Genomic DNA, 23,099 nt, shown 5'->3' on the forward strand with positions numbered 1-23,099 from the left:
TGAGAAAGGAAAAACATTTCACAACTCATTTTATGAAGCCAACATTCCCCAAATACTCAAACCAAACAAAGATATTGAAAGAGAAGAAAGCTGAAGACTAATATCCCTAATGAAAATAGATGACAAAAAAAGTTCCTTAGCACAATTCCAGCAAACAAAATTCTGTGAAAAGAACAGTGTGCTATGTTCAAGTGGATTTTATCCCAGGCATACAAGATTGGTTCAGCACCCAAAAATTAATCAGTGTAATTCATTTCAACAGACTGACCAAGAAAAATCATATGATTATCTCAATAGATGCAAAAGAACTTTTGACAGAGCTCAACACCCTTTTCAATAAAAACTCTTAGCCAACTGGAGTAGGAGGGAAATTCTTCATCATAGTAAAGAATATCTACACAGAGCTACTAAATGATAGTGAAAGACAAAGCTTTTCCACCAAGCTTAGATCAAAGCAAAAATGTCCCCTTTCACCATTTTTGTTCAACATGATAATATGGTCAAGAGAAATAAATAATAGACACAGATATCAGAAAGGAAAAAAATAAAACTGTAATTTCTATCAATGATTATATTGTTGTCTGTGTAGAAAATCCCAAAATAGCTACAAAAAGCTATTAGAACTAATCAGTAGGTTTAAGGAGATTGCTAATACAAGGTCACCATCCAAAAAATCAATGGAATTTCTATAGACTAGCAAGTAGTAATTGGAAATTAAGAGTTACAAAAGTATTATTTACAATAGTATCCCCCAAAAAAGGAAGTAGTTACGTGTAAGTCTAACAAAATCTGTATGAGACCCATACACTAGAAACTACAAAACAGATGGAAAAATCTAAGTACTAAATAAATAAAGTGATATACCATGTTCATGAATTGAAAAACAAATATTATTGGCACATCAGCTTCTCCAAACTCATCTATAGACACAACACAATTCCGAACAGAATTTTCCTGTAAAAGACAATAAATTTATTGTAAAAAATACATGGGTAAAGCAAATAAACTAGAATAGTCAAAACAGCTTTTTAGAAATAAGGTTGGAGGGCTCACACTACATGATTTGAAGACCTATTATAAAACTATGGCAATCAGGACAGTGTGATATTGGAGAAAGAACACAAATACAGATTAATGGGAAAACAGAGAGAATCCATAAAAAAGATCCACAAATATATAGATAATAGATTTTTTACAAAGATGCTTAAGCATATAGTGGGGAAAGGATAGTCATTTCAACAAATGGCTAAAGTATGTTTGGACATCTATATAGGGGATAGAGAACCTCCAACCATACCTAACATCAAAAAAAAAATATTACTTCACAGTAGATCATAGCCCTAAAGGTAAAACCTTTAAGTGTAAAATCTCTAGAGTAAAACATAAAGAAAAAATTGTTGTGACCCTGGATTATACAAAGACTTCTTATATATGATACTAAAAGCACAATCCATAAAAGAAAAGTTTGGTAAGTTGAATTTCATCTAATTAAGAATCTCTGTTCTTTGAGAGACATTGTTAAGAGAATGAAAAGACAGGCCACAAAACTGGGAGAAAATATTTATAAATCATGTACCTGAAAAGTAACTCATATGCAGAATATAAACATCACCCTAAAATCTCAAAAATGAGCAAACAATTCAATAGAAGTGAGCAAAAGATTTGAAGACTTTACCAAAGAAGCTGTACAGTTGACGATCACATGAAAAGATGCTCAATGTCATTGGTTTTTAGAGAAATGCAAATTAAAGCCAAATGAGATGTTAAAACCTCCAAAGGACCTGAGATTTTACCTTACTTGTATACAAACAAGTTAGCCTGCTACAGTTTTACAAACAGTGAAAGAAGGCACAAGACTTCTAGGTCAGAGATAAAGGGCAGTTTATTACTCCCAGTGCAGCAACATGGGCTTTATATTCACGCTGGATCCCCACTCTCCAAGTATCATGGGGCAACGAGGAGGCAGGTTTACATAGATGCTGTGCATGCAGCATGGGTTTATGTCAGAGCCAAGAAACACAAAGTTTGGTAAACCTCTATCATTTGCAAGCAAATCTACCTAAGCTTTTGCCCTGAAGAGACATTATTAGACTAGACAGCAAACAAATCTTTCCTCTGCTTTGGAGGGAGACGCTATCTCTGTCTTCCAAGGCTCTTTGTCATACAAACATCCCTGGAAAGATAATCCAAAATAAAAGGCTGTTAGAGGATGTGCTCACAGGATATGGAAAAATGTGAGACCACTGCACAATTATCTCCCAACCTGAGCTATCACACCTATGAGAATGGCTTAAAAAATTTTTTTAATAACAATACCACCACCACAAAGTGCTGGGTCAGGATGTGAGTGTAAATCTTATACGTTACTTTTGGAATGTGAAATGATACTCTGGAAAACAGTCAAATTTTAAAAAATTAAGTTAAACATATACTTCCCATATGACCCAGCAATCCCACTCCTAGGTATTTGCCTAATTGAAATGAAAACATATTCACACAAAAACCTGTTTTGCAAATGTTTATAGCAGCTTTATTCATATTGCTGAAAACTGGAAACAACCCAAATATCCCTCAACTGATTAATGAATCAACAAACTGTGATGCATTCACGCAGTGGAACACTAGCCAGCAATTAAAAAAAAAAGAAAAGCAAGCTACTGAAACACACCACATGGATGAATCTCAAACGCATCACCATAGGCGCATTATGAAAGAAGCCAGACTCAAAAGGCTACAAACTACTATTTCCATTTATCTGACATCCTGGAAAAGACAAAATGATAGAGACACAAAATATATCAACAATTGCCAGCTGCTGAGGTAGGGAAAAGGATTGGCTGCAAAGGGACATGGGGGAATTTTGAGGTGATGAAACTGTTTTATACTTCGATTGTGTCATTGGTTACACAACTGCGTGTGTTTGCCAAAACCCACAAACTTTACACTCAGGAGAATGGATTTTACTGTATGTAAATTATACCTTGGAAAAGAAAAAAAAAAGGGAGAGTATATGTATAACTTGAGAGACAGACTGAGATATCTGCCTCTTTCTAAATATGGATCTTGGGTACATTCTCAAAGTCCTTAAGCATCAATTTTCTCAACTGTGAATGAGAATAATAATAATAATATCTACCTTTTAGAGTTATTAGCTTTCCTTGTTGCTGTCCCATCATTAATTATTATTTACTGTCCTGTTAAGTGTCTATCATTGTGCTTGATGGTAAGAACACAGAAATGAATCTGTGGCATGGCCTCTGCCTTCCAGGAGGCAACAAACTAGTAAACAAATACCTCCTGAATAGAAAAATGAACACAATTGTTTTTTTGCCTTTAGATTATTACCATTACAAAGATGAACAAAAGCCAGTATTAAGCACCTATTAAGCCAAAAATTCATGTTAATAATTTTAATGTAGTTCAGCTTTAGCAAGAATTTCCTAAAATAGGAGGAGAAATTTCAAGTCAAACCTAAAAAACCCTATTGGTAGCCCAGATGTTTGTAGAATTATCTCTGCAGATAACTTTTAAAGACTTTAAATTGCATTTATTTATAGTTTATCATATTCAGAAAAAAATCAGCCCCAAAAAATAAATAATTTACTTTTCACAAATTTATTCTCACATTTCAATGTTATTTTAATTTGAGTCTGAATATCAAAAAAACATGGTAAAAAGAATATGAGGTTTTGTTCCCTCATTTCCTAAGACTTCATGTACCCAGATAAAACATGTCCCTGAAAAGATAAAGCTAAGAGGAATCACTGAAAATGGATGAAGAGACTATGAAGTATTCCAGAAAAGCCTGCTACCTCCAAGAAAAATATTAGTAACTTCACCTTTACATCACATAAAAGATCCAATAATCTGTGAGCTCTGCATGCATTACAACCACACTTTGAATAAACACACCCAACACCTTTCTCTGTATATCAACCAAATAGAATGTCCATACTTTATGCTTAAAGTATTAGAAGCATGAGAAATTCATGACAGAACATATTATAGCTACACAGTTAATTGCATTTGCATGATATTCATTATTCATTTATTTAAAGGCCCATTATATGCTCAGTTCTGAAAGGCTAGAAGCTCAATAGGCAGTTTGTTTTAAATGTGTCCTTTCCACTCAAGGCTAAAAGAAAATCAAGCTATTCTTATTTCAAACATTTCCTATCTACTGTCATCTCACATCACATCTTGGTGAAACACTGTGAGAAGTGTTCTTGGAGTGTTATCAACTAAAAATTTTGCAACAAGGATGGCTTTTTGCACAGGATTTCACACTGAATAAAATAGTAACATCTAGAGATTCCTAACCTAGCGAAAAAAAGAACATTTTAAAAGATATTTTAAAAAGCATGACATATGCATAGGGACTTCTCATACAGAACCCACAGACTCATTTTTACCATTTCACTACTCAGAACTACTTGTTTTGGAATATGGAGCCCACAAAAAATGGATCTTCCAAAGTTTAATATATTGAAAATATTCCTGAGGATTACATCTCTAAATAAGAAGCGAGTATAAGGAAAGGTAGAAGACAGAGAAAAATAAAGTTCATATGATAATAAAACGAGTCAAAATAAAATGAGTGTAATTCCCTTTGGAAGGACCCAGAGAAAATGATCACTGGCTAACTTACCTTGCTTCTTTCCATTAACATTTTCTCAAATGCCAGAGAGCTTGCTGTCAATGTTGTGTTGAAGGTCACTCCTGCTTTTCAAGGTGACGTTCTTCCTCAGCAATAGAAGGAAGGACATGTGGTGGCTTTTGGTCATCGAGGGTCGGGTTAGACCACTGGAACATTATGGAACATGAATCCTTTGCATGTTGGCTCAACCTAGGGCTTGAACTTTGGGTAGAATCCTGCAAATAACTATTACAACAGGAGAAATGGTCCACTTCAAAAACCATGGAATTTGTATCCTCTTGACTCCAATCATTGCCTTGTTTTTTATCTTCAAAGTAAGTTTCCTGAATCTGAATATCATCTAAGTCCTGGTCTAGCTTGTCACTCAATTTAGATTCCTGTTTGCTTATATTAACCAACGAAGCAGATAACTTATCTCCTGCTTGCTGGAGAGCTTCATAAATCCAAGATATCCAGGAAGACAGAGGTTGGAAGAAGTTCAGAGCTTCCTGAGACTCCATGGCCAACACCATGCCAGCTATCTGATGTCTACAAGTCCATTTGTTCAGTTTCTTCAGCACTCTGGACTTAGTGTGAACTACAGAATAAGCATGACAAGAAATTAAATTGGAGGTCTTTTACTGGCTGTGAATATTTCACTCCTAAAACTTCTTAGCTGAAACAGAGGAAAGAAATACTTACACCTGTTAAAGTTGCAACCTTAGACCCATCACCAGATACCTACAATCAATGTCAAACAGCATGTGGGGACAAAAGAGATCCTCATGGAAATCTGAAAGCAACTAAGTAAAAATGACTGTAGAAGTCTAAATGTAGATTATTTCAATGTCTATTCACTGTTCAGGCATGTGCAAAACTTCCATTAGCAGAAACAGGCTCTATTCATGCAGACTGAGAGAAATCTACCCCCTTAGGCCATACTTAACAGTGTGAAAAGGATAAATGAATCTACATTAAGAGGCAGTTGGACATGACATTTCAAAATATAAGAAAGGTTGGATGTTTCATCTATGAGCCTGCAGATCCCAGAGAGCACGCTAATAAGCATCTCTGCTTCGAGACACAAAGATTTATCCTTTCAAAGGAATGGGTGCCTGGAATTAAAAAGCTTTTAACAAATCTTAAAGTGGGATTTTATATTTGTATGAAATTTCTGGAAATTTTATCTACTCTTGGGGAGCAAACCACCACTGAAAAACTGAGGGTGGCAAGTGGGTCACACAGCCCTTTGGAGATGTGTTCCTGGCATCTCATCGCCTTTGTCTGTGCTCCAGCCTCTCAAAGGCAGCCCCCCACAGCCTGAGAGACTCCTGATGGACACTTCTTCCCACAGCATTCACAACCTGAAGAAGGCAGCTATAGGACATCAACAGAACAGAGCACAACAAAGACTCTAGGGCTAGCTCTACTTTTACATATATACATGCATACCAGTATATACACCTTACATATGCATATCTGTGTGTGTGTGTGTGTGTGTGTGTGCCCTTACACTGCTCGTCAACAGTTCATGATGAATGAAATGACAGCAGAGCCTAAATTCATTGCTTGTACTTAATCTTCCCATCTCTTTTATAGCAATAGCCTCCTTCTGACTAAATCTACCAGCAATCCCATAAGTTTCAGTCCTGTTGACTTCAGGCTAGTGTATGTGATATGACTGCCTTCATTCTATCCTAAAGATTTCTGCTTAGCTTTTGGGACAGCCTTTCATGTATGCACTGATTCATTCAATAAATTAATATTGATTAAGGGCCATGCACAATGCCAGGTATAAGATAACCCTGAGGTCTCTGTCCCCATGGATTCCACATTCCAATTAAAGGGAAACTGAGCTCTCTGCACTTGCCCCTTGTGCTGAGTAACTCATGTGTCTGTCCTTCAGGCTCTTCTTTGTTTTCCATCAACTAAATACAGCAACCAATCATTGTCCTATGGTTTCTCCTCCTTGCCCTTTGTTCTCATTAGCTGGAAGAGTTGAGCATCCATAAGCCTCAATTAACAGTTTTTTTAGAACCCCAAAATATACATCTCCAGCACTTAGCTCAGTTTCTCTTTCCAGGCTTTTATGTCTGGTTCTCTAAGACAGTGATTCTCAAACTTTGAGTCAGAATCACCTGGCGAACTAATACAGAGCACAGGGACCCAGGCTCATTGAACAAGTAATCTCTGGGTCTTTGTATCTTTGTCAAGTTTCCCAGGTGATTCTGAAACCCACCGAAGTCTGAAAAATGCTTATCTAAGGAAATAGCTCCCCCTAGGTCTCACCAAAATCTCAGTTTCAGCTCAACAAAATCTAGCCATCACTTCTGCTGTGTGTGTAACACTAGACTCACAGCATCCTAGTGGCTGTGAATTTCTCTCTTTAACACTCCCCCATTCCAAGTTCTGCTAATTTGGGGTCTATGAAGACTTGCCTCCATTCTATTTTGTATTGTGTCCCCTTTCCCCACACTCTGATTTCCCTACATCTTACATACATAGTTGATTCAGTCTGCAGGCTTCCCCAGCTCAATGCACCATTGAGTGTTCTCACCATACCTGATCTATCAGGATTATACCCCATCTCCATTCCTGGAATGGAAGTTCCCTGTAGGGCAGGATTGCCTGTTTTATTCTCTAGTTTATTCCCAGTGCCTAGAAGTGTGCCAAGCACACAGCAAATTCTCAATAAATGATTAATGAATGCTACTTAAAATTGTGCATAGAACAGTGTCTAGCATATAGCATGTACTCAAATTCATTAAACTGATGAATAAAACCTACTCAGAATTGTTGAAAACATCTCCATGTTACCACAGAAACTCCCTGCTTGGTCACATTAAAGAGCTCTTTCAGCGTTTGTTCCGCCCCATTTCTCACCCACAGGTTTTTTGTTGTTTGTTTCTCCATAAATATTTTACCCAAGTTATTAAGCTTCAGGCCACCACAGACCCAGAAAGTTCCCTGAGAAATCACTGGGTTTAGCTTCTACCACTGTCCTTTGGGTACCTAAAACATTTTAAGACAGAAATGACTTGTCTTCCTCAATAATCCTTTCATTTTATTATACACAGAAAACTTTGTTTTCATATTTACTCTAAAACCTTAGAATTTAAGCCAGCATTTTCTTGTCCAATCTTTAAACAAGTGACAGTGCATGCTCTTGGTCTCATATCTCTTTGTCTTCTGTCATCTCTATCCATCAAACCCCTCATGGCAGTTTTCCTAAAAAATAAAGCTTACATCACTCCCCTCGTTTAGAAAAACAAGAACAGAAACAAAAGCCCCTTATGGTTCCTTATTACTTATACTGCAAAACTAGAGCACCAGCAGCCCCTCTGCCAAAATCACCATTTGCTTATGTCTATCGACATGGGGTTTTGTTTTTTAAAAATTAATTTTAATGCCTCCAAAGCACACACGCCTCATCTTTCCCTATTGTATATACCCACTTTCTTTGCTCACTTCTGCACGGCCTGCCTGATCCCTGGAAGCATCTGAATTCTCCAGCCCTACCCTACAGGATAAAGTTCACATTCTTTACGAGGCATACAAGAGGAGAGATGCTTTAAAAAAAACAATCTATCAGTGTCGGCTAACTGGCCCTATTTCTAGAGGCATCCTCAAGGCCTCTTGCTAGGGATCAACTCTTAAACTGCTGATCACTGGGTGTGGGAGGTCTGGGGGTACACCAGGATGGTGGGAGAGGCCTCAGATTACTGGTTATGTATCACCCAGCTTGGAACTATTTCAATATTTTCAAAACTCACAGAGCCCTACCTTTGGTTCTTACTGAAGATGTGCATGCGCTGTCTCCAACAGTGCAGTCCCACAGTGAGGACCCGCCGACCCTCACCAGCCCTCGCTGTGATGTCCTACAGGCCAGTTACATGAGCACATGAAGCGTTTTCCAAAATGACTGTGCTCTTTCCTGACCTGTGTTTGCTCTGCTCAGGGAGCCTTCTCTCCCTAGCCTGTTTGGTAAATATTTCCTGGCCTGCCTGGTAAATACTTACTTGTTCTTTATAATGAAACTCCTCTTGCTTCCTATATTAACTCTTTGTCTATAATCAAAGGTGTGGCCTCAGAGTGCTTTGAATGTGCCTTTAGGATATGAGGTTTCACTTGGTATGGTGATTATTTGTCAATCTTCCTCTTCCAGTGGACTATGAGACTGTAAGGGCTGGGACTAGGTTTAGACTTAATAGCTCTGACTCACCCACGGTAGAGACTCTATGTTTATTGAATGAATGAATGAAAGTTCTAAAGAAACATTTTAAAGCTATGTAGCTCTGAATCCTTCATTTTTCTTCATCTTTAAAGTGGAGTTAACTTGCTAGATGACCTCTAACAGTTCCTTTCTGCTTTAAGACCTAAGAATTTACCAGTGTGGGCCAAAAAGTACCATATTATTGAAGCTGGGAATTGGTTCTGTAACTTTTGTCAGTAATCACTGTCCAATGATGATGGAGTAACTGGGAAGAGGCCAAATCTCAGTCTATATATGAAATAGTGTCTGGTTGTTGCATTCCAAATTAATAATGAAAGAAGGGCACCTACAGTTAAGAACCTGAAAAATCACCTAGTTAGCAACACTGGAGACCTTTGATTTATACTAAGGTAAAAGGGCTAAGTGCTGGCAGAGCAACCAGGGAGATATGTTTGCTGCTTACGTAAATTTCAACTTGACTCCTAGGGCACGCCAAGGGTAATACCAGATACACACCTGCTATCCCGGTTTCTTGCAGTCAAGAAGAAAAAGTAGCTTCTGGTGTCATAATGATGATAATAATAATAAAACCACATGAGGAAAGAAAAGATAGTCCAGGTCCCTGGATTAGAAGGAAAAAAATATATATAAGGTCTGTGGCAGCTAAGAAGGCTCATTATTTGAATTAAAATAGTTCATGACATTTCAATATTATTGAAGTATAAAACAAAACAAAAAAAGGTTTGTGTGTGTGTTTCTATTTAACATAAAAGATCCTATCACAAACATGACCAGGGAAGGTTTACGACCTCTGCTAGCACTCAGAATAAACTAGCAATCTAATAAATAACGAGTAACAATTGATAAATAAAAATGAAAGGAAAGCCATTGATCTATTCCTAAGAGCTACATTTCCTTAAATTTCATTTTAATTAGAATTATGTTTTAACTATAAAAATGTTTAATTAAGGTTATTTTACACATACGGTATTACGAAACAGTAAAAAATTAAAGAATTGTATTTCTTTAGGGGAAAAAAATCTATCAAATTCTTGAGCCATATGCTTTATCACATATTTAGATCATCCCCACGAAGGGTAATTGGAACAGTAAAGAATAGTTCCATACCCAGAATAATAATGCTCATGGTCCTTTAAAAGCTGTTATATATTTCTGACCTCATTTTCTATCTGATGACAGATGCATGGAGGAAGAGAAAGAATTATGACATAAGAATTACCATGCTTCTAGGAACTATGCCTTAAAATTCCACGTTATTTTGGGGAGAGCTAAAGTGGAAACCTATATGCCTGTGTGATTTTTAAAGGATTATCAGCTCCTGGGGAAAGTCAGACACATTCTGAGAAAGAAGAAAATGTTTCCAATAATATGGTCCCCAGGTAACCAAACCCCAAATTGAAATCGTATACAAGTTCATCAAGAATGCTGGGTTCATTTAAAGAGCCTTGTTGCAGCCATTAGGTAATTTCCTCGTATCATCTATTAGAGGTGAGTTATTTATTATTGACTTCCTAGAGTGGTCATGAGGCTAATTAAATCTAATTTTCATGACAATTATCATGCCTTTAAGAGAAAAGTATTTTGCATTATTACCTAGGAGAAACAAGAAGGATCAGAAAGATGAATAATGCATGGAGTCAAAATAAGAACTACAAAACGGGCTGCAATTCATCTTTAACATGATTCTATAGGTGTTTTCTGTTAAGAGCAAATTTGTTACATGGGTAGGAATATGTGCCATTGAGACGGAATATCTTTTGTAGCATTTGTCCAAAATGTGTTCTAAATGCTGGCATCTTAACAAATATAAAAATGGAGTACTGAGGACTTTCTGTGTCAACAACATGAATAAAATACAGCCATATTTTTATTGCTAGGGGAGGACCAATCCAAAAGACCCTTTACCAGTGGGCTTCAGGGGAGCAATTAGTGTAAAGTAAAATGTGAAACTTCCTTATAATCAAAATTCATTTCCATAAGTAGACATTGAGAAAAATGAGTGAAGAAAGTAAATAGTAAAGATTTCAGAATCACACAAACAAGGCTTGGTGTTGGATCTTCCCTTTGTTGTGTTATAGCACAGCACAGAGCAAATAGTGTTACCTGGGTGCACCTAAATGTTTTCATCTGTAATATGGGGAGCTTTACCTCATCTTGCAATTCACTACAGAAATTAGATTACACAAAGCACCTAGAACAGAACCCAGTACCTAATGGGTACTCAATATCAGTTATTCATAACTAAACATTTTAAAAGGTAAAAACATTAAACTCTTGAGATCTATTCCCTAATGTACTAAGACATCAGAAAAATGATTCTACCATTACAGTTAACACCTGCCAGACACTTTACAGTATGCAATGTTTTTTGACAACTTATCTAAATAAAAATTCTGTGAAAGATATCAACCTTCCCATATTATGGTTGAAAATACTGAGGCTCTGGAAGGGTGAGTGACTTAACCCAAAATTCACACCTACACTAAAAAAATGGATCTGGTATTCCGATTCCCCCTTGCTTTAACCACTATTCCAAATCTTCACAAAGTGCCAATAAGACAATGAAGACACTAGAAAGATGTGAAGATATTTTCCTAATAAGTGGCTAAATGTGGGGTTCAAATCAAGGTTGTTTGACTTCAAAGTCTATTTTCATTCTGTTTCCACTCTACTGTGGCTGCCTGTTTCATTAATGAAAATTTTAAAAATGAAAACTTAAAATTACTTGCAAAATAAACGAAATGAAAATTTTTTAAAAATCTAAAGTATTGGTTAGGTCAAGGAAGGCTTACTTTAAAATACATTTTTTACACTCTATCCAACAGTTTTGTATTGAGAGCTGAAGATCTCAAAAAGACTAAAGTTGGCTCAGCAAGAGTTACAAATTACTCAGGGTTTTTTGCCATTGTAACAAGAGCACCTTTTAATATTCTCCTAATTTCATAAGTCCACTGAGTATTTTGGAATATCTATTATATCCGAGGCATAGATTTAAATATGCTTCACAAATACTTAGTGGTTTTATAAGCACATAAGGTTTTCAGCATTTTCAGAGGGACTATTTAAAGGGGCTTTAATAATATAATTTTAAGAGACTGTCACCACTATTGCATAGAAACCTATTTTCAGACTCACTTATAACACAAATTTTATCAATAATTTAAGAATGAACTATATTCAACTAATATTTACCTTTTTAAAGACCAAATCAAAATGAGGAAGAATCTCATTTTCTATCAACCTGGCTAAAGCGATCACGATAGACTCCTGACATGGGTGCACCTATGTTTCAAGGCCATTGGCACAAATCAACTAGCTCCAAATAAAGGTTATTGTGAAATCTCAAATAATATCCACAATATGAAGGAATGTAATTAGAAGGTAATATAGTGAAGTTGAGAAAAGCAAAATGCAGGCACAATCAACAGGAATTACTCTCAGGCTAAGAGATTTACCAGATTGTTGACTTTTGTCCCAAGAGAAGACAGAAAACATTACTTGCATCACCTGAAAATGCCCTGGGCTCGAAAATAATGGAAAATTATGGAATTAAGTTAATTGTAGCCTTCTGCAGATAAATTAAGCAATATTCTAAATGTGATCAGTCTTTGTTAACATTTTTATTAATTATGAAAGTAATATCAGCCCTTTGAAAGTTTAGTGACAAAAAAAGGGGGAAAAATAATTTATAATCCCTCTGCCTTAACACATCTCTGATTATTTCTGCACATTTCTTCTATCATTTTCCTTGTGATTTGCACTGAGTTGTAATCATATTATGTAGAACCAAAGAGTTATCTCTAACAATTCTTTATTCTTTATCTAGAATTCATCACCAAGGCCTACCCATTCTTCCATCTAACAACTCTTGAATTTACCTGCCTTTTCCCACCTGCACAGGTAATAATTGAAGCCAAGTCACAATTATCTTCCGCCTGAAACACTCCAAAGGCTCTCAAGTGAGCTCTTTGCGTTTTTCCCCTCTCCACAGAATAGAGCCATTCAGTGTTTGAGATGATTTAAAATTGCTTCCTATTGCTTTAGGATACTGTCCAAAATCCTCCACAGGATTTGAAGGTCATGTATGGTTTGACCCCTTCTTATCTTTAACCACCCTCCATTGGCTCTCTATTCAGTCTCTCACCTCCTGCTTTCAGCATCTGCTCACCAGGCTCCTCCCACTGGCTGAGAAAGCTCCTCCCTGCAGGCTTCCACCCCTTGCTCCCCAAACCCCATTCATCTTTCAGCGCTCAGCTTATGCTTAGGCTTTGCTTTTCAGAATGCTTTGCCTGATGACCAGACTCAGTTATATTGCCCTGAAGTATTCTCTCAAAGCCTCTCTTACTTCTTCTCATTAACACTTACTACAGTAGTAACTGATTGATGGCTTCCTTAACTATTTCTTTTAACACTTGTCTTCCTCACTAAGCTAGAAGCACCATGAGATCAGGTAGCAGGTTAATTTTTGTCTTTGCCCTGTGGTCAGCATCTGGTTGAATGACCACCATAAGTAGGCGATCAATATTTTTTAATATCTCAATACACACACACACACAATCCTATATCCTATTTATTTAATATTTTTAGTGTATTTTGCATGTTTCTTCTAGTGTTTTGTGTTTGCCATTTTTAATGATTTAATATTGTGAAAACTAAATTTCCTAGGAGGACCTGAATACCTTTCTCCAAATTTCAACCTATCAAAGTACCTATTCTTAGAATAATATGCAATCCTTTACATCTCAAGAAAAAATTTCCAGTATTCTCCATCAGAATGATAATGTAGTTACATTATATTAATTTAGACATCATAAATTTGACATATAAGAGCTTTGACAGGAGCTAAGCTAAAGCTTACTTCTATATTTGCTATTAAAATAAAATTAAAAAGCAAGCTAGTTAAACAAGATACATTTACTTTTTTCATTAAGTGGTTAGGAGAAGGGCTAAGGATTTTCTTTTCTAATCAGGTCCCAGGTAATACAAATGTTCATGCTTCTGGTTCATCAATACACTTTGAACAGCAAGGTTTTATTAATGTATAACTTAAGGTCATAAAAATTCACTCATTCTAAGTTTAGAAAGTTCAATGATTTTTAGTTAGTGTATACAAGTTGTGCAACTGTTACTATAACCCACTGTTAGAACATTTTCATTATCCCAATAACACTTCTCAAGACCATATAAAATTAATCCCCATCCCCACCCCCAGTCCCAGGAAACCATTAATCTACTTTCTGTCTTTATAACCTGCTTTTTCTGGACATTCTGTATAAATGGAATCATACAATACAGAAAAAAGTTATGAGAGACAATGGTAATAACATTAATAGATCTGAGACACCCTCAGCCAGTCTCACATTGGCAATGGGCTGTGATCTTGGGAAAGATGCTTAATTTCCTAGATTTTTATTTTCTCACCTGCAAAATGATAGAATTTCATTTGGAAAGCTACCAATATTCCTTGCAGATAACATTCTAAATCAGGATCTTAGGGTGCTCTCCTTAGTCACTCTCCTTTGTACTTTTTATTACTGTTGGTGTCCAACACACATGAAATTCATTTTATTTCAAATATGTCTATGATACAGACTCATCACAAATTCAAGAATCTAGCAACCATATCAGGCATATAGAAGGCACTCATTAAATATTTGTTGAGTCAATCTGAACTGTTCAGTTGGCCTCCACAAATTAGGTTTGCTTAACTGGAGGATAAACTTCTATAAGATCTAAGGATAGTTTTTGTAAATTTTAAACTATTTGCAAAATGTTGAATGAACAAGCTTCTTGTTGGAGATGATGTTCCTATAGGTCTTCTCAGTCTTGAAAGGACCCCTTGTCCTCTGCTGTCACTGCTAGAAAGAGCACAGATTGGTGAGGTTAGTCTCTGGAAGACAGCCTGCATCTAACAGTTAACACAAGTTTTAATCTGGTTTCTCCTGTGTTATATTATGAGGGAACTATGACTCTTTTTTCTAGTGAAATTTTCACTTATAGCCAGAAAACCATTCTAGAATAAATTATTAATTCATTGCACATGTTTCTGCTAATCCAAGGAGGTCTTATTTATACTGGACCCCTTCTGTCTATGAATGAATAAATCAGTGCTCTTCAATTGGAACTCTCCATCTATATCAATGCTAACAAGTGTTTTCATTTCATTTGTTTACACAAGCTTCAAACTAAACAGGTAGTAAAGTTGTTCATTACTAAAGTGACTATTGCTACACATTTTATCTCCCTCATTAGTGGTTATCAAAATAAGGTCTCCTGGGGTCCTTGATGACTAGGCTCTTAGAATAGTAATGATTATAACATGACAACATCAATACTTCTGTGTCTGGCAAACATTAATAATCAGATCCCCCTAGGATCCCATCAAAAGCAGCAGCTTTAATGGGATCTTTGTGGTTGCAAACATAAGTAGGTCAGGTGGGGTGGTATGTGATGCCTCTCAGGTCTAAGGCAGCCAAAGTAGCCCTAATCAAAAACATTTGAAAATCCTCCTTTTACATTTCCTGTTTCACTGACAAGCAATTTCACATAAGAACTGGGAAACACTGTTTTTCAAGCAAGCCAGTGGATTCAAATGTTCTTAACTAATTCTACATACACATGTGACCTATTTTATAGCATTATATACAGTTACACAGATTGTATCCATTCGGTTAAACCAAAATGTTATATTTCTAATTTAAGTCAACAATGCCTGGCTCTTACTTTTTTCTTTTGTCCTCTTTCAATCTTTCCAATTTCTCACTAAAACACATGAAAGCTTTCTTGCTCAAGAATAGCAAATACCTCTGCAGTCTCATTAGTTAGCACCATTCAATTCAACCAGAATTTACTACCCTCACTCATAATGAATGAGATTCTACTTTCTAGTAGTAAATGCTAACATTTCCTTCCAAAAAGCTTATAGTATAAATATGAGTCCTGCAATAGCAGGCAATGGAAAGGAAAAGCCTCCAACTGATAAGAAAAATGATATTTCACATTAGCATTCCCATTTCTAAACATAGTCCCACACAAAACACACATTTTGGTTAGCTTCAGATTCTTAAGGGAAATTCTAAATTGAACTGTTGCCCTAAAATGTTCTTAAAACTAATACCAGTTAGGCCTTCAACTATAAAGCCAACCCAGGGGAAAAATAAAAGTTTCAAAGGACTCTTGACCTCTTTCCAACATAAAATGATGAGCTACCAAGTACAGCTTTAATAAGCATTGCTTGTTTGGGAGAAGAGAGATGGAAGGATTTGGGAAGATCAAAAACTAACTTCAAGAAAAAAAAAGACCTATCTGCTACAGAGTTCAGGTGCCACTGAGCACTTCATCATACTTTCTATAATGTGCCTTATAATGCCCTGATTTGTATTTTGCTTCAAGATAATTTAAAAAGAAACATTTGAAGAGCTAATGCTCTAAGGATAAGGCTTTCTCCATCATCCTCTCTTCATCAAGAGGCCTGCACTTTTGTGGGCTGCCAACCACAAGTCACCACACTAGGCAAGACTTCCTGGAGAAAAACAAAAGAGAAATGCCATTTGTAAGCAGAGAGCGATTTCATTCTATAAAATGGACATTAATTGTTCCCAAGTATTAAAAGTTGTTTTGAGGATCCAGCATGTAGAAACTAAGAAAATAAGATAAGAAATGTTTCTGGAATTCCAAAATCACTTACTTCAAATACTTGCCACCTTGTTAAACCTCCATCAGAAAACCTAGAATAATACAGGCTTTTTTAAATGCCATAATAGAGGCAATTATTATGAGAGCTTTTGTGAACAAGACATTTGCTCCTTTAAGTGGGATTTAAAGGAATGTAGATATTTTAATGGAAACATTTAACCATAGACACACCCTTTTATTTTTTTACTTCAATCTGTCAGGTTAAGAAAAATGATGAGATTTTAAACCTGTTACTCCAATAAGTAGTTGAAAGCTGATTATTCAAATAGCTAGTAACATAAACTCATAGACACCCACTTCACTGCAGAAACAGTGATCTTTGCTTCTTTTATTCTACATAAACAATAATCCTTTTCCCTTGTCATTCACCCATCAACTGAATTTTTTTTCTATTTAAGGGTGTTTCTCGTTAAAGAGTAGATAGTAAGCACTGCTTCTTACAGACAAGAGAAGCACAAATCCCCAAGGTCCTCTGATAAATGTAACTTATGCCACTTATGGTATCTTCCAGACACCATGTATCTCTGGAAGACATCACAAAGAGAACAACTATTGTAATTACATCATTCCTTAGCATATACTGTGAAACACGCAAATTCTAAACTTATGAGCAATTTGCTCATCTGTAAATGAAAACAACATGTTCCTCTCCACTACATCACAATCCCTGAAAGCTACCCATAAAGTTGATGAGATAGTGTACTATCCTCGGCTGAGGGATGTGTGTTTAAAGCCTCCTCAGATCATCTTGGGAACTCATGCTGAAAGACTGAAGAAAGAACTTCAATCCACCAAGCAATCAACATCGAGTGGGTGCTTCTCTGTGGACTGCCAAGGTTTACAGAGGTCTTTCTAGAACTCTCAGTCATACAGTTCCATGGCATGGCTATTTCAAGTGCAAAAAGGCTCCAAAGTTTCTGCCAAAACTAAGACTCAGAACTATGTACATTACATAGATGCATATGCGTACACCCCATATGTTACAGAGTTGTTGCTAAAGTGAAAAATCATGAAGGAAACTCTCTGCAGCTTTTGAAATACTGATGTGCATTTAGAGAGTTCTCAAACTTAGGTGTTAAACCTTTCCACAGCAATTCATACTTACAGAGAGCTTCAGATTTGTTTTTATTAATATCCTAGCATCACAGAGGAATCTCAAATGTCACAAGAAGAATCTGTTTCTAAGGTAACTCACTCTATACCCTTATGTAAATAGCTCAGGAAGCAGAGCTGCTCATATTCCAACTGCAAATGTGCACAGATTTCTTGAAGGATTTTCAGTGTCCTCGCAGGCTTTTTAATCTAATATCTCCCATCTCCAGCAACCAGCCAGCTGTGTGACATGTTCATTTGCTGGGTCATATTCTGGAGCAGGGGACAGTAACCCATCATCTTAGTTGCAAGAAAACAAATAGCAAAGGATGGAGATCTTAAAGACACAGATCAATTCCCTTTTGAGCAAAGAAAACAAGGAAATGGAGACAATAGGGTATAATTTAGAAATAAATTATCTTTGTGAGTAATTCTTGATGCTGGGTGATGGGCACATGAGGCTCATTATACTGTTCTCTCTCTACTTCCCTGTATGTTCGAAAATTTCCATAATAAAACTTTCTTAACAAATGTAGATCTTCTCCCAACCTCCCTACCATAATACTCTGAAGGAAACAAGAACACAAACACAGATGTTAAGTAAGCTCCTGTGATGGTTAATTTTATGTGTTGACTTGGCTGGGCCATATGAGGCCCAGATATTTGATCAAACATTAGTCTGGATATTTCTGTGAGGGTGTTTTTTGTGGATGAGATTAACATTTAAAATGGGTGGGCTTTGTATAAAGCAGATTGCTCTCTAACGTGAGTGGGTCTCATCCATTCCGTTTAAGACCTTAACAGAACAAGGTCTGTTGCCCTTCAGACTTCAGCTGCAACATCAGCTTTTCCCTGGGTCTGTAACCTGTAAGTCCACCCTGCAGATTTTGGACCTGCCAGCCTCCATAATCATGTAAACTAATCCCTTAAAATAATCAATCAATCAGTCCATCTCTCTCCCTCTCTCTCCCCCTCTTTTCCTCTCCCATTATCTCTCTCTCTCTCTTTCTCCATTTATATTGATGGAGAGAGAGAGAAATCTATATCTACATAGATGATTTTTATATAAACTATCTTTATAGATAGATACAGGTGCATATAGATATATATCTATATACATAAGGTAGGATAACCAGAAAGTCCGTAGTGGGAGCTTGAATTAGTAAGAGTTCTCCAGAGAAACAGAACCAATATAATGTGTGTATCTCTCTTTCTCTACCTCAACAATGGGCAAGATGTGCTCAACTACCTAAAGTAAATCTCCCCATCCTATCAATTATTTTAGTCCCTTATTCATTTGTAACAACTATAATTATTTTATTTGCTTCCTCCAGGTTTTTCTGTCTTCACCCCAAAATTTTAATTAATTAATTTAATTAATTTCTAGGAGAGTAGGTAGTACATCTCTTTTTCATCATTTAATTTCCAGCATTATATACATTCCTAGCAGTAATACTGAATAAATAAGTGAATATTATTTGACCAGTAACTTTTCAACTGAGTTCTTTGGAATTTGCAGCCCTCAAACAGGGTTCAATTAGTCATACTTTGATAGGCCCCTTAAGCGTATTCTCAATTATTTGTATCTTAATCAAATCACCAAAACAAGTAACTAGACATCATAAGGCGACACACCCAGGCTTGTCTTGATATTCAAACAAACTTTTATAGCTCCTCAATTCTCAATTGTTCATCTCATGTATTAGGTGGAACTGTATGAAACTTCCAGACTACAAAAGCAGTAATTTCCATAGAATTCAACCTATTATAACACATAATTAGAGAAATGTGTATTCAATGCAAATTAAGGCTTTAAAATCACATGAGAAGATACTCTTCAATTTGGATTATTAAAAAGTGTGTCTCCCACTCTCTAGGTCCTACCCCTCAGTTGATCTTGTTTTGCATATGCCTCACTGGGGAATCATTGAGGGGCTGTTCCATTCATCCCACTTTTTCAGGACAAAAAGCACAAAGTGGGGGCTGTATGTCAGGAGTTAGTTCTGAAGATTATCCAATCCATAGCTCTAAAACAAATAATTGCACAATACAGGAGTTCATAAATTGTATAAAAAGCATTTCAGTGACAATTGTAATTTTTAAAAATACTATTAGACAAAGGGGAGAGGGGAATATTGAGCTTTTTAATTTTACTCCAAAATATTTGATTCATTTAGAATTCAACTGAGTAGTCCAAGCCCAAATCCACTGCACAGACCTGCATGCAGGTGAAGAAACCTGGACTCTGGGAACAGGTAAAATAAAACCCAGTGCTAAAGAGAGCTACCAGAACCTTCCGGTAAGGTATGGATTTGTACTGCACTTACATTATCCTTAAAAACACTTTTTTCTGCCTAGATTTATTAATCATACTAAGTGTGAAGTATACAGAAGCTGATGCTAGTTATTTACAGCTGTAAGATAGGCACATGGCTAAGTGTCTTTCATTTCAAGGAGCCAAAAATAAAAAAATAAATAAGAGCAAACAACCCATCCATATTTGCTGGCCAGTACCTTTTATATTTTCATTTTTTACATCTGTTTCAGATCTTGATTCATACCATTTTGTAATGTTGGTTATTACTCTTTCTTATGTGGGCATTAGAGGAAAATGGAATGTAGTCAAAATCATTCAGAAAATACTGGAAGTTAAACAGATGGGGCAGTCAACCTCTTCTGTTTCAGTCAAATTCACTAAAACTTTGTAGAACTCTGAGAATCTTGAGTATAAATTAGAATTGGTTTTAATTTGACAACTGAATAATCTTATAGACACTTTTTCTAAAGGTCTATTTTCTAATCCATGCACAGTAGGAAACTGCTGATAGTCTCAGGGACTGTATGGGGTTCTGGGGAAGGAAGGCATCATGAAGGGAAAAGCTTGCTTGTTCACCAAGGTAGAGCCGAACTGAACTAACCAGGGTGAGAAATGTGAGGGGAACCACCAGATGGGTACCTTGCAGACAGGCACAAGGTGTATTTGGCCAGTACTAACACTGCTCAGGTGCTTCCCTTCCTGACTTGAAAGGAGAAGTTGGCAATGAACCTATCCCTTCTATGAGTGCCACTATGCACACCTTTAGATCACCTAGTATTCTTTTTAAAGCTGTTTAAAAACGGTTTGCTCTGCCACTGTCACTCTCTATTTTGTTATAAGTAATTAGCAGTGGGATTTGGGCACTGGTGGTTCTTAAAAGCTTCCAAGGATTGGTACCCAGTGTAGTTCAACTGGGCTTACAGTTGGACAGCACCTTGACTACTAATTACAATCTATATCAGAAACATCTGACGAGCTTTTGTTATGCCTTTTTGTAAGAATCATTCCAACCCCAGATGGGAGTGTGCAATACCACTGTATGAGGAAAATGGAGAATCTTGCATCCAGTTCTTACCAACTCTTCTAATTTGGAATGAATGAAAACCACTTCCAAATGATATTTCCATCTCCTCTCCCCCTATAGACTGAGACCTAGAGAAGAACTTGCTAAGATAACCCTAAGACTCAAACAGGATTGCACAATAGGAATTAGGAAAAACCTAGTCCAGAGTTAGCAATTTGCAAAGGAGGGCCTAAGGCCCAGAGAAGTGAAGTGAGCTTCCCAAAATATCCTAGCCAATTAGTGGCAAAATTAAGCTCTGGCTGTCTGCACTGTGTCTCTTTCTACCACACCAGGCTGCCTTCCTTACTTCTTTACATTTGTCAAAATAAGAACATCCCAACTTTACTGAGAAATCAGTGCTCTGAGGATGATCATTAAGGCAAAATATAATAAAAGTTAGATAAAATCTAGGATAGAGGTTATATTTTCAAAGACTTTTGATCAGTGATAATTAAACTTTTAAAAGGAGAAATGTCATAATGAAGGTGTTTGCTTCTTAGACATGATAATTTGGAGATTCTCCTGATGAAACTATTTTTAAAGCTCCCTTCATATGACCCCACTCTGAGTTGGAGACATGGATTTTTCAGGTTTCTTGAGCTAACAGCTTCTGGTTCATACTTTATTGTTGTTGTTTCAACATTATCTTCAAACCTCAACTTATTTGCAAGTATAATTCATAATAGTCTTCAAAATATTCAGATAACATGACAAACAAGACAAAAAAGGAAATATAACTCCATCTAACCTTAGCTCTTATACCCGTTACGGTTTGCAAAGGAGAAAACATCACCAACCTTACTTAATCTCCCATTTTAAGTAACGAACATAATGTGTCCATGTGTGATGTCACTCCTAGAAGCCATTACTGTGACTCAGATTTTGTTAATACTGTGCAGCTATGGGAAAGCTCTATTAGGACTTTCACCATAGCCACCCATGCTGGTATTGTTACAAAATTAATTCATTTATCTAGATCAGCTCTATAAAGGATGCATGGATAATCCCAATATGCAGATAAGAAAACTGAAGTGTATAATAGTTCCTAGGTCACACGATTAGTGACAGTCAACTGCTTAAGGGAGAAAAGTAGGATAGGTACGAGAGTCTTACTTCCATACCACCTCCTGACCAAGCAAAAGTCTATTTATCCCCCTCACATATGTCCCAGCTGGGGTAGTAGTAGTTATCTACTACTACTTTGTAAGTCCCATATTTCATGGAAAACTTCATTTAAAATATTCCATTCTATTTTCAGAAGATAAGTCAGATGTCCCAAGTGGAGTTTTAAAAATAAGGCCATTGCAATAGCAGCAATGACAAATAGATTGCCAGGTGAGACAATGTATACCCTTCCATTATAGCCTATGGTTATTTAAGATGTCCATGCACTCTTTCATAGTCTTCCTTTCAAAAGTAGAACCTAATTTCCCTTCCTGGAGTACTGGCTGGACTTAGTGAATGACTGGAACATGGTGGAAGTGACAGTGTATGACTTCTCAGTCTAGGTCATAGAAGAAACTGTGGATTCCTCCTTGCTCTCCTCTCTTGGATCTCTCATGCTGGGAGAAGCCAGCTGCCATGTCATAAAGATACTCAAGGAGCCCTGTGGAGGGTTCCATGTGGACGGGAGCTGAGGTCTTCTGCCATCCTGGAAGTGAGTCCATCAGATGCGGTCAAGCCTTCAGATGACTATAGCTGACAATCTAATTGCAGCCTCACAAAAATCACTGATCTTTTATCACTCAGCTAAGCCAATCTTCAATTCAGGAATTTCAGGAATTAAAAAAAAAAACATATTTATTGTTTCAAGCACTTAAGTTTTGGGGTAATTTGTTATGAAGAAATAGATAATTAATACACACTTATTCTTCTATATGTCTTTAATTATAATAAAGCAAAAAAAGCTGAACCATGGCTACAAAGGCTGCCATATCAATAAGACAAATATTCTCCTTGGTCCAGTCTCACTTAGAACATACCCAGGAGGGAGGATGACTAGAGGGTGTTCTCAAGGCCATGCCCCTTCTCAAAAGGGTAATGTAAGATGGTTCCTCCACCT

The 23,099-nt window shown here is 36.6% G+C and overlaps 1 protein-coding gene across 1 annotated transcript in view; it reads right to left on the bottom strand.

Moving 5' to 3' along the window:
- SYT16 (synaptotagmin 16) overlaps nucleotides 1-23,099 on the bottom strand; it is a 154,362-nt gene that overhangs the window by 103,578 nt on the left and 27,685 nt on the right. The window contains 2 exon segments of the mRNA XM_057488395.1: nucleotides 4,649-4,722; nucleotides 4,724-5,234. Coding sequence (XP_057344378.1) covers nucleotides 4,649-4,722; nucleotides 4,724-5,169 — 520 coding nt within the window. The 5' untranslated portion in view covers nucleotides 5,170-5,234.

The sequence above is a fragment of the Manis pentadactyla genome, chromosome 11, assembly GCF_030020395.1.
Source record: "Manis pentadactyla isolate mManPen7 chromosome 11, mManPen7.hap1, whole genome shotgun sequence".
In the NCBI taxonomy this organism is placed as follows: Eukaryota; Metazoa; Chordata; class Mammalia; order Pholidota; family Manidae; genus Manis; species Manis pentadactyla.